The 17721-nt window shown below is 38.0% G+C and overlaps 1 protein-coding gene across 3 annotated transcripts in view; it reads left to right on the plus strand.

Annotated features, from left to right (window-relative positions):
- Nucleotides 1-17721, plus strand: part of adgra1b (adhesion G protein-coupled receptor A1b) — a 156044-nt gene that overhangs the window by 2982 nt on the left and 135341 nt on the right. For all 3 annotated transcript variants that reach the window (XM_077494791.1, XM_077494792.1, XM_077494794.1), the window contains exon 2: nucleotides 17435-17506. In XM_077494791.1, coding sequence (XP_077350917.1) covers nucleotides 17435-17506 — 72 coding nt within the window. The remainder of the gene's footprint in view (nucleotides 1-17434; nucleotides 17507-17721) is intronic.

Here is a 17721-nt window from a genome sequence, read left to right on the forward strand (position 1 = left end):
ACAGTAATTGTTAATTAATTGCCCAGCCTTAAACTATTGTATGAATATCTAACAAATATATAGATCGGTCTCTCTCTTCTTTTTTTTTCTGAGGTCAGAAATGAAAAAGAGTTGCGTCACGATTCAGCCCAATTCCTTGGTGAGCTGCTCTGACTGGCCAGGAAGCAGTTTTCCTGCGTTAGGAAATGTGACCTTTGTCAGGCTGAAGTGGCCTCCCCGCTCACTCTTTTGTTTAGATGTGCTGTGCAAATAAACACATATATCCAGGGAAGTGTACACATACCAATGTCAACTGTCGGCAGCCCTACAAATCTCACAAATGTTTCCCAAAACGTCGTTTTCCCCTTGTCTTACAACAACAATGAACTGTTTGTCAAACCACTTCCTCAGCGACCACTCAAAAACATCATGTTCAAGTGTAGAAACCTTTGCCTCATTTTACATGTTTATATGTGCTTTTTCTGATTTTTTTTTTTCTAAAAATATTGGTGAGGAGACAGCCTTGCAGTATTGTGGTGCTTTGAAAATGCCATGGATAATACACTCACCAGTAGGGCTGTTTGATTATGGGAAAAATAATAATCACGACTCTTTTGGCAATAATTGAAATCACGATTTTTCAAACGATTTTTTTTTTTGGTACACAACAAGAACATGTTTCAAGGGATACTTGACTCATTGAGCCATTTTCAGCAGTATTAAGTTAATATTTTGTGTATAATTAATAGGGGTGTTAAAAAAAAATCGATTCGGCGATATATCGCGATACTACATCGCGCGATTCTTGAATCGATTCAATAAAAAAAAAAGAGCGATTTTTTTTTTTTTTTTTTTTAAGAGCTCAGAATTGTTCATTCGGTAGTCTTACCGATTCAACGTCTTATAGGTAGGTAGGTAACGACCAATCATGGCTCAGTTTGCTGACCAAACCCAGAAAACGGATGAGCGGTGATTGGTCGTTTCCTACATCCTCAGCACAGGTGATGTCATCTTCAGTCGACAGCAAGTGGAAAAATGTAATTTTTTTTAAAAAAGGTATTAATTGTACATGAAAAATAATGACGTTATCACATTAATTCTGGACAAAATTTGCGTTTGGCAAATTTGCATGGCACATAAAAGCCACCAAAAACAAACAAACAAACAAAAAAACAAAAAAGAAGCTACACAGCCAAGACCACACTATGAAAACACTGACATATTTTTTTTGTGCATGAAAGCTCAATTGATTGACTGTTGAAAGCCCCTTAGGGACTCAGTGGAATATATTTCAGCCACCAGAGGCTCTAACCGGATATATTTGCAGCTCAAACATGTAAAGTTGTGTCGGCATAAGAGAGATGTGTGGTTGATTGACAGTTGACAATTGAACTGGGTGTGGTTTTAGTCGATTTAACACACCCACACTCCCACAGCATTTAGGACCAGAAAACAAAAGTTTTTTTTCATAATTTTAAAGCACGATTTAATGATAATAAATTTGGCAAGGTTATCAAAACTCTTTTATGTGGTGTGTCAAAGTAAGAAGACATTTTATTTTCTCATTGACTTAAGCATAAGACACAAATTCACTGTAAATGATTTCATTTTGTGTCATTTCGAGTTGGACCTACTGATTGTCTCATTAGTTTCACCTGATCTTGTTAGTCATGAACTCCTGTGTCAACCAAACAGTACCTGCTTGTTTTTTTGTTCTTGTTAGTTTTTTGTCTAATATTGAGAAGAATATATTTTCATATGGAATATATTGCTAGTATTTTTGTGGTCAGTGAGTGTAATGGTAAGAAAGCCTCCAGTGGCTCGAGTAGAGAATTGCCTCAGAGTTCAAGTTTTGTTTCATCACCGCTTATGTTGTTGGAGTTGACAGCTTGACTTGTGCGCACATCGCTTGTCCACAGGAAGAGAACACATTTTGCAAGAGACCGTAGAATAGGGTGGACAAGGAACAGCAGATAAAGAGCCATTGGAGACATAAAGCAAGCGTGTAATAGAATGTTGGGACGCTCGGGACAGAAATTGTCCGAGAAGATGTTTGAATAGTTGAGCCCGAGGCTCATTGATGTTCGTATGGGTTCTGCAAATAGGTTGTTTGGATTGTTTGCCGCTCAGGCGTAACTCATTGTATCTCAACCTCTACGGCTGAGAAAACTCTCAGCAAAGAAGTGCATTTTTCTCAGTTTCTTTTTCTACTTGTGTAATTAAAAAGCCATTGTTGCTGGTGACTGCTGTGATAAATGTCACAATGACATCATTTCCTCCGTTAGTACACTACGTACTCCACGTTTGAACATTCACACAAACTCCTTGAGCATTCATTAGACCACGATGAGCAACAATGCGCACGGAAGCCAAACCAGTATCTTACCTGTCCAAAACCTGACAGCATAAATTTCATGATAAATGAATGTTACAAAAAAAAAAAAAAAAAAATCAATAAAATTACAGTGATCACTCGCTTTGTGGTTCACTTATCATGGATTCACTCTATCACGGATTTGTATTTGGGTCCAAAATTAACATATTATGAGGTTTATCTTGGGTTGTACCTCGCCATATCACAAATTCAAAGCGTCTTTTTCGCTCTGTATGCTTGTTGGTCATTTTAACTCATTTGCTCCCAAAGACGTATAAATACGTTCTATTTTAAATATTACCAGTAGGGGTGTGAATTGCCTAGTACCTGACGATTCGATCCGTATCACGATTCATAGGTCACGATTCGATTCAATACCGATTAATCCTGATATGAATTTACAAGTCGATTGTTGCAATTTTTTTACTCAAATTTAGAAAAATACAATGAAAACGTATTTATTTATTGATCTGAAACTTCAGTTTTATAACTGTGAGCCACTGTATTTAACAAACAGGTTGGAACCTTTTTCATGTTAGAACTGCATTGAAATAAAATATTAAAGCTTAATGTTCCATTATTAATACAACATTCTTCCATGCTTAAGGTGTGAAAGTTAGACGTTTTGTTGAATATTTTTCCATCAAAAATGGACATTAAAAAATCGATTCGGCTGCCTATTGAATCGATTCAAGAATGGCGTGCTGTAGTATCGCGATATATTGCCGAATCGATTTTTTTTAACACCCCTAATTACCAGTGTACCAAAGACATATTTATACGTTTTTTTTGTTGTTGTTGTTTTTCTTATGCTCGAGCACACAGAAGGCTTTAATGCAGCCTCTGAACTGAAGATAACGTTTGAAGCAATGGTATTTATTACAAAAACGGCCAGAAAGTGGCAGCAGAGTATACGAGATCAACCAGGGCCATGTTGCAACAAGCTGCTTTCGCTACAGTTTTAAACAGATTTGTGAGTAATAATGAAACTGAGCTATAGTCTAATGCTAATTTCTGCAAAACGGAAACCGATGGATAGAAATGTACTTTTTCTTCCCTGATGAATCAAATCAAAATCCAGCAAACAACAGGGAGCGAAAGGGGTTTGCTTCAGTGAATGAGGAGTGAATGAGTTAAAAGTAATCATTCTAGCCCTGCTTATATAGCATAATGTTGACCATGTCTATGACTGTCTTTTAAATTGGCCAGATTTTTTTTCTCAAAATATATCAATGTGATGTGGGCCATTATATTTTGCGTTTGAAAATCTTCTCATGACAAGATATATACTTGTCATGTATAATATTATTATTATTATAAAAAAAAAAGAAAAAAAAAAAAGAGAAGAATCACTGCACTGCACAAATTTTTCTTTAATTGCCCAGTCATTTTTAAGCATAAAAAGGTTTCAGTCAAATTCTACTTGTTCTGTCTGCACCTCCCCCTCGGTCAACAGCTAAATGTCCATCAGCACCCCCCACGAGTAAACACCACCACCACCATACTTTGATTTAAAAATATTCAAATTTTTGGGCCTTATCCCCGCTACAGAAAAAAATCCTACAGTAAACACTGAAGATAAGGAAAGATGATTACAAATGTTTTTGAGTGTCTCTCATGCATGCATCTCCTCATGCAGCTTTGAGAAGGGTGCTTTTATTTTTGGCTGCTCTTTGAAGTGCAGTAACTAAAAGCTACAGAAACGCATATAGCCACAGGAAACCTGTTTTTAAACACATTCACCATGTCAGTTGAATTGTCAGTCCATATTGCCTATTAAATTACTATTGATTGAAATTACAAATACTTCATTTCTATTATGCCACTGTTCTATGGTGAGAGTATTCACCTTAAATTAGGGGTGTCAGGCGGGTAAAAATTTTAATCTTAATTAATGGCATGACTTAAAACTCACGATAAATCAACAATTTTATTTCTGTGCTAAATGTACAATACAATAAAATTGTTTTCTTCCAAGTTTTCATATTGTTGTTAACATAAAAGTGAAAAAAAGTGAAACTAATTGAAATATGGATGCATCTTTTAGTCATTGTTACAGTAATTTCACAATAATTCATAAAATTGAGTTAAAATTAACAAGATCTGTTGCACAGTAAAAAAACGTGGAATTGATTTGTGTTGGTCATTTTTCTGCCAGTAGAGGGCATAATTGCATTTGTAAGACATTGGTGACAGCTCAGTGCATTTTCTTTCCATATTAAGAGCTATCAAATTTTTAACATGAAGTAACACTTGTGAAATTCTGCACATTTAAAAAAATGTCAAATTCAACTTGACCCCAGTCTCCACAAATATGTGCGTTTATATTAAATTTATTAATGCTAAATTTTGACGTGGGCATGTCTGCTGCGTTGTTACTGGAATTTCCAAAATAAAGTTTTCCAGGGGCAGTCATTATTCACACGTTAAAATAATTAGCGGCGTTAAAGAAACTTTAAATTAACTCAAAGTTAACACACTAATTTTGACATCCCTACTTTGAATATGTATATTACATCAATTAAATATGCACTCAGAAGCATCTGTGTGCATATTTAATTGATGTAGGACAGCTTCCCATGTGGCTAATAATACAGTATTTGAAAAAGAAAAAAAAAAAGGTCTCAACTATTGTAATTCTCTGCTATATAATCTATTTCTAATTGAAACAGAACATGTCTATTTTGAGACAAGAATTCTTCCATTATGTCAATACATCAGACGCTTCTCATGTATTGTTTTTACTGAATTTTATTCTTCTGAAATGCTGTAAACAATCTGAATTGCTATTCAATACAGGGGGCAGTGTTGTTCCTATGAGCACGGAAATGTATTCAATGAGCATGCTTGCACTTAAAAAATAAATAAATACATAAATAAATACCTCACTCTAAAAAAAATGTTTGTCTACCTTTACATAAATTTGCATCATGGTTATTAGAAATTTTTGTTGACTGTTTTTTCTATTATTAATTTGTTAGTGTATCATCTGTTGCTCTCAGTTATTAAATATTACTAGATTTTACTGAAAATATTGAAAAAAATGTGCACATTCACGAAGAACAATAACCATTTGTTGTTTAAACCTGTTACCTCACCTCAGTGGGATGGTAATGCGGGAAATTCAGTGTACTGATTCACTGCACTTTCTGTGGAAGTGAAAGTGATTTTCGTCTGGATTTGCGTATCTTCTTTGACGTAACCACACTAAGCTCTTCCAAAGCCTGCTTCAGTACTGTTTGAAAGGGAGATGAAATCTTTTGATCCAGATCTACGGGTTTAGCATTAAGTCGTCTGCTGTGTGGGTCCTCGTCGTCAGTGCAGGGCATTGCTGACTAGAACGCTGAGGGACTTCATTCACATATCAACCTAGCTGCAGCTCTTAACTTGAAAAATTCGGAAGTTGAGGCACTCATACGTCAAGGTTCCATTGTTAATTCTTTATTTGCCTTTTCAAAAAATGTGTTTGTGAGCATTGCAAGCTGTTCTACATCACACGTATGGGGTAAATGTACATCATGTCCACACTTCCACAGAGTTCCTCTAACAATGAAGTGCCATTCTGATAAGTGACTCTTACTTCACTGAAGTTGTAGATATGTGTTGGAAGTAAGGTGTGTTTTTGCAGTCTTAAAACACAACATACAGCTTTATATTTTTTACTCTGTTTCATTTGCTTCTTGGGAAACCTCTTCTCCAATTTGGTTGTCAAAAAATAGTGCAAATTGAGCATTATTTGTGAGGAGAGCTGTATGGTCACTAAAAAATGGTAATGTACTACTTAACTCATTCACTCCCAGCCATTTTCACAGAAGCAGTCCCGTTCGCTCCCGGCTGTTTTACTGGATTTTTACTGATTTTGCAAGGCCCACAGAATATTGTGTTCTATTGCTATAAAAGCCTGGAACCTATCAAAATAAAGATTAAAGTCTCTTCTTTCATCAGGAAAAAAAAGTATCTTTCTATCTGTTTCCGTTTTGCAGCAATTAGCACTAGAAGAGAACAAAGTTTCAACAGTTTTCGCAAATCTATTTAAAATTGTAAGTAATTGAGCTTTTTTTCTACACGGCCCTGGTTGATCTCATTTGCTCTGCTGCCATCTGCTGGCAGTTTGTGTAATAACTACCATTTCTGCAACCGTTCTTTGCAGTTGAGAGGCTGCATCAAAGCCTTCTGTATGCTCTAACATAAAAAACAAAACAAAAAAAACAAACAAACGTATAAATACGTCTTTGGGACACTTAGTGCATTAAAAAAACGGATTTATACGTTATTGGGAGTAAATGAGTTAATAATACATTTTTTCCTGTTGTTTTGAATGTATTTGTTTTGGGTGATGTTAGAGGTGTTTGAAGGACTTGTTCCATGATAAAAAAAAATAAACTACACGAAGACGGTGGCCACTTGTCATGTGCTACTTGTATTAGACAGATCCTAAAAACAAGAAATATGCTGTGTAATTGCTATAGTTCTTCATCCTTGGAGTATTATTGTACAAGAATGTCACAGTATGTCATCTTTATATCAAGTGCTTGAAAAAAGTGAACCATTTATTGCATTGCATAAGCCTCTTTTAACATTTGTGTTACCTTAAATAGCTTTCTGCATTATCTTGACTTATTAAATTCTACAAATGTAGTTTTGCAAATTTCTCCCCTACCTCATTTTATGTTCTCTCTTACTCTATGGGAGCCCTCTCTTACTCTGCTAAGGTGCTGTTTGTGCCCTTCAGACTTCGGAGTAGTTTGAATTAATATTTCATTGACATATACACAATGCCTGTGTCTGTGTTCTCCTATCCATGACAAATAAACCACATGACTATGAACAACACCACTATTTTTCTGTACATCTATCCTATATATGTTGAACAGTCAGTTAGGTACTACCGCCAATCTCTCTTTGGTTCCCCTAACATTGTTCTTCACTGATTGAGACTCAGTGTTAATTCCAGTTAATTTCAGGACCCCGTTTCAGTGATAGATTACTTATGGTATTATTCATGCACATTTGCTACCAACTAAAGGTATACTACCACTCTCCTTATTTGCAGTTCCATTATCTCATATATATATGTGTATATTTGTATTTTGGTTATTTTGGGTCCTGGAAGTTGGGATTATTTTTCTTGATCTTATTCCTTGTACTACTATTGTCCACTTTTTTTGCCGTAAAGATTTAAGTCCTCATTACCAATAAAAGCTTATTCTATTTTCTGTTATATTTTTAATAGCACTATTTAAGAGATCATCCAGTGTCTTGATGTCACCATACCATAGCCGACAGTAAAGAAAGTGTATAATCACTGTTTTAGCACTATTTCAAGATTACTGAAAAACTACTGTAGCTTTATCAACGGTTATATTATGGCATATTCTTCTACGTAGGAATATGCAATGTTCATTGGAAATATCGTAAACATATTTAATTGGAACATGCAAAAGTTTGAGAACTCAAATATTTCTGTATCCAATCAAAATATTCAGTTCATCAACATCCTTCTGTTTTTTAATCTCTTTAAGAAAAAATATGTTTGTGTACTGTCTAGGAAAAAAATGCACAGGTCAGCTTGTCCAATTGATTCATCAGCTAAGTAACGAATAAATAAAATGGAGGACACAGTTGCTCAAAGCCAGACTAATCGAATCATCAACAGTGATCAAACTGAGAAGCAGTGAAAAAAACAAAAAAGCACAACTAGTAAATGTGCCACCAGCAAAGATCAAACTTTTGCTGACTGGGAGAAAACAATAACAAAAAAAAAAGCTGCATTACAAAAGAGGATTCCAAGTTGCTGCATTCCTTATGCACATACTGTAAGTCTCCAAGTAGGTAATAAACAGACATTGACACAACCACCTCGGAGGATCTGTACTGAAAGTGATGCATCGTAGGATTTTGTCTCTCGATGCACCTTCAATAAGCATACTTGGCTGAGTACAGACAATAATTGTGCTCTATTGAGTGCACTTTTAAACATCCATGCTCAGTAGGTGTGAATAATTTACATCCAAGTGGCTCCCAATCTTCTTCTACTCTATCCTTGTTTTGGATAATTGTGAAGCATCTCAGTACAATACAATAAAAATAATACCAATGCACTGATGATTGACCCATTGAGAGATGCATTGTAAACAGAATGCAAAGTTAGTTTCTTTGAAATGCATGAACTGTATTTAACTTACTTGCCCGAAGGCACATAATCAAGATGCAACAAGTTGGTTTCCATACAAAAACAAAGCCCCCAAGCAGGCATTATTTCAAGACATTTTAACCCCTGTGTAGCAATCACTTCTTATCAGGTGAATTAATTACTCAATCAGCTAGATTCTATTGTTATTTATAATTAAATGACAGTGAAAGACGTGATTGGGGACTTAAAATGGCGGCTGAACCAGTAGATACTGACCTGCATGACGCTAGCCTCCCACCACACGCAATTTTTTTGTTTTGTTTTGGTCATTTTGCTCTATAAATTGTTAATTTGCTATGTAGCAGATGTTCCATTGAAAGATAACTCATTTGTAGGTGCACAACAGCTTTCTACCATGATTGCAAAAATGTGGTGTTTGGGTTTACTCAAAGTAACTGACACGGTTCGGTCATGCCAAAATGGCGGCGTTAACGTTTGGCACGGTGCATTGTGGGATGCGTGACATCAATGTCCTGAGCTCTTCTGGAAACTAAAGTATGTTTATTTCCGGTCAAACGTTTGTATTGGCAATAACAACAACAATACTACTACTACTACTACTACTACTACTAATAATAATAATAATAATAAGGATAAACTATTTCAGATGATGGATGGATGGATGGATGGATGGAAGATCCAATTTCTTCACTACTACCACCAATTACGGTAGATATATTAGTGTGAACTGAAACTTTGTGAAACCTGTATAAAGAATATTGAACGGCAGTGTTTTAATTATTTCTGTGCTTATGGTGTGCATGCATAAAACAGATTCATCCAAACTGTGAATCCAATCTACAAATTATATACTGTATTTGCAGTAGGCCTACTTACTACTAACAATGTGATGATATGAAAACTATCCTGACAAATTTTATACTTTATGTAATTCCCCTACCATATCTTTTTTATTTTTTGGTAAAAATAACAAATGATTTTCTTTGCTAAGAAGAAATAGACTGATTTTTGTAATGCTGCAGGTTTAGGGATGCAATTGAAGCCGAACTACTGCTGTTATGTTGCCTTATGAGGGCAAATAAACATAAGCAAAGAAAAATTGACTCGCAAAGCTTCCGCTACTTGAGAAAAGTGAACAATTCAAAGCCGGGGGGGAATACTTTTCTGAAGCAATGCAGAATGAGGTTAATCAGTCAAAAAAAGAAGTCACCTTATTCTCGTAAATTCCCCATCGCCTCATTCTCTACCACTTGAATAAACAACTTGGGAATTTCCTTCTCTGTCTTGATGGGTTGTATCCCAGGCAGATGTGCCTCACTATCATGTAGCAACTGTGAGAGTCTGACTGTATGCTTCTCATAGGTAACCCCTGAAGCAATGTCAGTTTCCCATCGAAGGTCAGTGTTGGTTGATATAAAATATGTTGTTTTCATTGGCTGCGCCTTTTAACTCTATCTTCTAGAATAACACAATTGTGGGCTGGATGAAGAAAAACTGTATCAAAACCTTGAGGCGAGTGGATTTAAATGTTTGTAATAGTTAACATTATGATCTCTCCCCCACTTGGTCCTTATGATTGGTGTTGTGGATGGTGTCGGTGTCTATTTTGGTTTCTGCTCTTGTGTAATAATACAGCTGGGTGTCTGGTGCACGGCGGCCAGGCGCTTTTCTAGATTAGCTACATTTCAGTCAGACCACACAGTGTGGCTCCCGGCTGGAGCGAGGACAAATTGGAATCATGAGCTTCTGTTTGAATGAAGAACTGACATAGATCTCACTTGTCTTCATAAATCTCCCATTTGGAATTGGAACGCTTGACAGACATTGAAAAGAACATTAGTTGTTGCTGCAGTTAACCTACATTATTATGCTTATGTCCTTAAAGCAGCGTTTACCAACATTTATTGAGCCATTTAAACAAAGAAACAAACAAACAAACAACAAATAAAAATTCATATGCAAACCACCAATAAAATTGTCGCAAAAATATAAATACTGAATTAATGATTATCTCATTTCAATTTACTAACAAACTGACAAATTTGGGCCTGTTTAACTGAACACAAAGCTGATACACTCACAGGGTGCCATAATTTTCTGATATTCTGCTGAATGGGAACAGATGGATCCACCATTTTATTCTACTTTCTGCCATATAATGGAAAATAATTTAATTGTTCTGCTATTCACTATATAGAGTTACAAATCAAATGAACACATATATATTTTTAATTATTACTTTTTGGATATAAAATTTCCCCTTTCCCAGCATTTTGATGTTCTCACACAGCGTGCTTGGGTGGGAATCATTGCCTTAAAGAAACAATATGCATTACTTTGACCCTAAAATGAACCAATAGTTTTACTTTCACTAACTTGACAACACTGAGATATAAATTTCTAGTCATATATATATAACAGTGTTTCTCAAGCTTGTTACAGCATTACAAAAAAGCCTTCCAAGTGCGACTATAATAGTAAGCTCAAATGTTCATTAAAAAAAGACATTGTTAAACAGTGTAACATTATGCACAGGTTGAACATTAGCAATTAGCAATCAACCATAACAATGTCTTTACAATAATATGTTCTATGCAGCCCCGCTAGTCTAAACATGGTATTCTGATTAATATTGCGCGTGCACAGACATTTGGGGGGGCAAGTGCTCTGGGGAAAAAAAGAGCACTTTTGCGCAAATGTAATACCTTCTAGAAGTGTAAATTTAAAAAAAAAAAACATTACTCGCAAAATAATAGCTAATAATTTAGCTAATAATAGCTTCATGCCTGCTGATTTAGTACAAACCACTTAAAAATAAAATGTGAACAGCTTTAAAGATTTCACTAAAATTAACATTCAGGAGCAAATCAATATTAAAATGGGAGCTTTAAAAGGCGCTAAACACTAGTTAACTCTTTGACTGCCAAAGACGTTTCATGATGATTAGTAAAATTCCAATGAATGGAAAGCGATCTTTCATTTCGTAGCCACATTGTATATGTAGTAAAGGCAAACAATATTCTTTTTGCCTTGAAAGATGAGTTAAAATGCTCAAAAGCGGCTGGCACTGTGGATTTTTTTGTTTTGTTTTTATAACGCCTGGCAGTCAGAGTTAACATGACTCTCTCTGGCCTTGATTCTGACCTTTCGTCCTCATGTGACTTTGGTTTCATCCACGAGAGCAGAGGGCTGCTTCCCTTAGCTGCTCGCTGTAGCGCCTTTTCTTTATTCTCTTTTCAGCCTCTCCTTTCTAGGCATTATGCTACAATTAGTAAATAAATAGACCAATTAGTAACCAAACAGACCAAGGGCCTGAGAATGAACAAGACTGACAGTTGTCATTACAAGAAGGCAAAAGGGTATTTTTCACAGGCAAGTGACAATTCCAAACATCCGGGCATTTCTGATATTTCCACAATGCATGGATCACAGAGCGCTTCCTTTCACCGTCATTAGCCTGACTATGTGGTGGTTATCATGTTATCTATTATTGAATTAGCATATAGCATTTTTAACTAGCTAATTAGGTGGCCATTCGGATAATTGATGCTCAGTTGTTTGTGCTGTATGAGACATGCTACTTCAAAACAAAATGATTATAGATGATATAGAGGGCAAACAAACAATACAATACAATACAATACAATTTCACTGGATTCATAACAAAGTTACCTGGCAAGGGAAGGAGATGCGTGTTTGTGTCTGTCCCACTGTGACCAACAGTGGCTAATTAGCGTTCACGTGACAAAGGACGCGAGCGAGAGAGAAAGAGCTAGGACGGGTGTGTGCGCACAGGGAACACATATTGTTGTTTTCCTCCCCACGCGATTAATCATGTAACAAGTGTTTATTAAAAAAAAAAAAAAAAAGGCAGCCATGTGGTCTTTTCCTGTCAACTGAAAATGAGATCTCAGTTGTTCCGGGCTCAGGTAACAACCAATCTCGGCTCGCTTAAAAAAACAAAACAGCAGGTAGGTAAAGAATTTTTGGGGTTGGCTTCCCCTTTAAATACAGAAAAACTGAAATTAACTACTTAAATAATGATGAATTAAATTCTATTGCACAAAAAAGTTTAATAAAAATTGTACTTCAATCTTCTAAAAGTTTAAAAACAAACGGTTCTTAAAGATTATACGCAAATGTATCGTACAAAAACACTAAATACAATTGCATAAGATCTGGCACTGATTATTTTGCATGCCACTGGAGGGCATCTGCATTACTGCTAGTGGTACTAGTTACTGCACTTTGAGAGTAACTAGTCTCGCATTTGTGGACCAGCAGATGCACCTTGTTTTGGTTAGTTTTGGTTAGGATGGTGCCGAGGGGATGTTTTGACCAGCGACATGGAATGGATTATTATTGACATGTTTGCCAATTAGCAACTGGATGTACTACTGTTGATTTGATCACAGTGCATCTACTTTATTAGTACAATAGCAATGTTGTAAAAACTAAGTCCCCATACACGAGTATCAATCAATGGAGTCAATTAGATTTCAGGAGCATTTAAAAATGGTTGAAGGTGTGCTTTTGGCTGTGTGTAACACATTGAGTTGCTCGTGCTCTCTACTCACCAATTCTGCTTTGGTGACGAGTCGGGGGTGAAGCCCACATAGTATATGGCCATGACTCAGCTGGGATAGCCCACCGTGACCCTGAGATGAATAGGCAGCATAGAAAATGAAAGGAATGAATGGAGGGTAACACTAGTTAAAGAATAATCACTGTAAAATTGTGATACGTAACACTTTTTGCAATAAGCTTGTGCATTAGCTGCATTCCACAGAATCTTCCCTTTTAGCTGTTTATCCACAGAGAACATATTTGACAATGTAAATAATGAGTTGGGCAGATACTCATAAGTGGGTGTGTTTACGTAATGATCAATTATGTTATTCCACTCATTTCCTGGACATTAGGCAGATGCCCGAGTTAGGCACACAGGGGCCGGCAAGCAGATACACAGCATATGACACGCTTGAGTTTGTTCAAACAGAGGCTGCCTGTCCCTGTGAGGGATGTCCGAAGAGGGAGGTGGAGGTGCTTTGGGAACAGGAAGTACAAAACCTAGTGACAGAGCAATCTATCTTGTGATCTCACAACATCCATATGTGTCTCTCAAGGGAATTGCTGTGTTTTCTTCAAGCAACAACAAAAATGTTTTCATTTTCACTTTTCATTTTCAGTAAATGTATAACATATTGGGAACCTGACCCCATCACCACCTTCTCGCCATGTCCATTTCACTTCATGCCGGCATTTATTGGCTTAAAACGTCTTAAGTCAGGGTGCTTTGTGTGAAAATAAAACTGAAGTGACAGGACCCCAGTAGGTTATTGATGTCTGGATCAACAATAATGAAAACATATAAACTGTTGCTTTCTGGCTTTTGGCTCCCTTCTACTTCACCCAGCTCGGTGTGTCCAATTGAGTTCAGGAATTTCACACTGATACTTGAAGAGGAGGTGGTTGTGGTGGTGGAGGGGGTGTCTAACTCATTCACTGCCATTGACGGAAAAAGACGTCAAATGATGCATTTTTGCTGGGCTGGCAGTGAATGTGCTAACAAACGTCACATCATTTGTTAAAACATCAACACTTTCTAATCTAGTTCTAATCATTTCATCACAACTATGGAATGCTTAACTCAAACTCATGATGTTCTTCTTTTAATTATTAGTGATTTTATTTCTCCTATCTACCATAACTACTTGATTACATTTCACAAATCATGGCATCCAGTAACCTTCTCTATGCTCCAGTGTGAAGTTATATCATATTAAGTTGTAATCAATTTGAAATTCAAATGTAATCTAAAATAGCACACAAGTCTAGCTGACAACAACAAAGTAAATTAGTAGACCAAACATCTTGCTGCACACGAACGATCTGAACATCATCAGGAAATATCTGATTATTCCCTTATTCCACAGTCAACATTACAGTCATCCTAATACATATATACATATACACATTTAATTTTTTTTTTCTCTTTTTGGGAAGGGTATGGACACTTTTTTTTTTTTTTAACTGCAAGTGGGAGTATTCATAGTACTGTGTGAACTGTCCAAGAAGTAAAGCAGCACTGCAGTGATGATTTAAGAGCTAGATAGCTTTAATCAATATTTAACAGATAGGAAATCCAGAAACACCAGTCAATGAGTGTTTTTAAATGACATCAATCTAGGCAGTAGAATAAGGATCCAATAAATCATCAGCAGTCTGTTCTGTTGCACCGTGGCTCTGAATGAAATTGTGTGTGTGTGTGTGTAAATGTGAGTGAATCAGAAACAATAAACCAGACATGCACAGCTGTAATTATTACTCTATTGACAGTATTTACTTTACTTTGCTCCATTTTTTATTTACTTTGATTTGCTCCATATTTTTGATGATCTATACTGTAAACGCGCAACACTGCCGTAGGCAGTCAATAGTCTTGGATGGCGGACTTTATGACACCTGCGTACGTTGACATATTGGATGTGGCAAAGTGAAGCGATTGTTCATTTTCTCCTTGGAGATTTATCCTCAGGACAGGCCTCATGGGATTAATACTGAACCATTACTTTTTATTGTTTCATGTCCTTGTAACACTGTTTTACAAATATAATTTGCAGATTTTATTACAACTACGATGGCCACATCCAATAAGATGGAAGTGCTGTCATCTTGCATGGAACAAAAAAACAAAAGAGAAATTATCTTCATTTTAGATGTCAAAAGGCTTCTGTGACTCCTGTGTTCTCTTTTCTGTTTGAAAATGGTTCAAATGTGTACCATTATAAACTTTTGCATGCAAACATTGACATGTTTGTCAAGTAAAAGCTGCTTTCCTCTCCTGAGACGCCGGATGGTGGACCAGAATTTCCTCAAAGCCATCACGAAGTCGTTTTCCTTGGCCTCACCGAATTCCTCCCATGTCCGAGTTTTTGAATGAATGAATTTTTTATTTGGTTCATTGGCAAATTTAAAATAAAAACAACAAAAAAAAAAACCCAAAACAACATGGTCAAAAAACTCATTCCTGCAACCGAAAGGGTGTAGGCAGAAACAAAAGCTTTTCATTTCTGTGCCTCCCCCTCTAGCACTACAAAATAGAAGAATTAATCAACAATTCAATAATTGTACATTTTATAAAGCACCGAATAAAGACAAGTTGCTACAAGGCGCTCCACGGCAAGGTCTAACCTTGCACGACCCTCTGAGCAAGCACAACAGAAACAGTGTTAAGGAAATATTGGAAGATTTTGCCTCAGTGACCGCCAAAGTCACGTTCCACTTGGCCAGCTGGTACCTGTCAGCTGCCCCCGGAGTCCCACAGGCCAAAAAGGCCCAATAGGACTCCTTCTTCAGCTTGACGGCATCCCTTACCGCTGGTGTCTACCCAGCGGGTTCCAGGATTGACAGGCACCGACCACCTTACGGCTACAGCTACTATCGGCCGCCTCTACAATGGAGGCACGCAACATGGCCCACTCGAACTGAATGTCCCCCGCCTCCCCCGGGGCAAGGGAGAAGTTCTGCCGGAGGTGGCCGTTGAAACGCTTTCTGACAGGGGATTCCGTCAGCAAACCCTCACAATACATTTGGGGCTACCAGGTCTGACCGGCATCTTCCCCCACCATCGGAGCCAACACAAATCAGTTGACAGCTCCGCTCCTCTCTTCACCCGAGTGACCAAAACATGCGGCCGTAAATCTGATGACACAGCTGCAAAGTCCATCATTGAACTGCGGCCTAGGGTGTCGTTGTGCCAAGTGCACATATGGACACCCCTATGTTTGAACATGGTGTTCGTTATGGACAATCCATAATGAGCACAGAAGTCCAATAACAGAACATCACTTGGGTTCTGATTCGGGGGGCTGTTCCTCCCAATCAAGCCCTTCCAGGTCTCACTGTCATTACCCACGTGAGCGCTGAAGTCCCCCAGCAGAACGATGGAGTCCCCAGGGGGAGCCTTCTCCAGCACACCCTCCAAGGACTCCAAAAAGGGTGGGTACTCTGAACTGCTGTTTGGTGCATATGCCACAAACAGCAGTCAGGGCCCGTCTCCCCACCCGAAGGTGGAGGAAGGCTACCCTAAGTATGCCCATACCTTCTCTGCGCCTCTCACTCTGGGTAACTCCAGAGTGGAAGAGAGTCCAACCCCTCTCGAGAAGTCGAGAGGACTGGTACCAGAGCCCAAGCTGTGTGTGGAGGCGAGTTTCTGTCTAATCGGAACTTCTCAGCCTCACACACCAGCCAGGGAGGTGACATTCCAGGTCCCAACAGCCAGCTTCTGTAGCCGGGGATCGGGTCCGTCCATGACCCTGCCCTTGGCTGCCGCTGAGCTACGGCGAGCTACGCACCCTACCCCTTTGGCCCCTACCACCGGTGGTGAGCCCATGGGAAGGAGGACCCACGTTCCTCTTCGGGCTGAGCACGGCCTTGCCCCATGGGTGCAGGCCCGGCTACCAGGCGCTCGCCGACGAGCCCTGCCTCCAGGCCTGGCTCCAGCGGGAGGCCCTGGTGACCCGCGTCCGGGCAAGGGAAACGGCAGTTCATTTATTTCATTCGTCATAGGGGCCTTTTGAGCCGTGCTTTGTCTGGCCCCTCACCTAGGACCTGTTTGCCATTGGTAACCTTGCCAGGGGCATTAATCCCCAGATAACATAGCTCCTAGGATCATTGGGACACACAAACCCCTCCAACATGGTAAGGTGCTGGCTCAGAGAGGGATACAAGTTCTAAAAGAGTAATTAACAGCTTCGGACTCCATAGTCCAAAATTATCATTACCTTCAATGTATGTATTCACATTAAAATTATCTTAATTTAACAATTTTGAATAGTCTATGCATCTTTAGTATTTGTGACATGATCGTACTTATGCACTGTGTATGCTGACTTCATTTCTAATCATAGTTTGTCCTTGAACAGAAATCTCAGTAATAACAAGATCGCTGTGCTGAGGAACGGCTCCTTCTATGGCTTGGCAGCTCTGGAAAAACTGTAAGTACTTAAATCACGCTCACTTTATTGTTTTGTCCTCCCCTGAGTCCCAATATAGCTGTCATTGTACTGAAGCTGTAGAAAGCCAAAAGGAAGACATAGTGGGAATTAGGTGTGCAAATTGTAGAGGTTTGCCAGTAGTTTTCACCTTTTATTCCGAGTGCTTAACCTCAATTGCTACATTAAATGTTTTAAAATAGATAATACAAAGCGTA

This window comes from Festucalex cinctus, chromosome 14 (genome assembly GCF_051991245.1).
Source record: "Festucalex cinctus isolate MCC-2025b chromosome 14, RoL_Fcin_1.0, whole genome shotgun sequence".
Taxonomy (NCBI): Eukaryota; Metazoa; Chordata; class Actinopteri; order Syngnathiformes; family Syngnathidae; genus Festucalex; species Festucalex cinctus.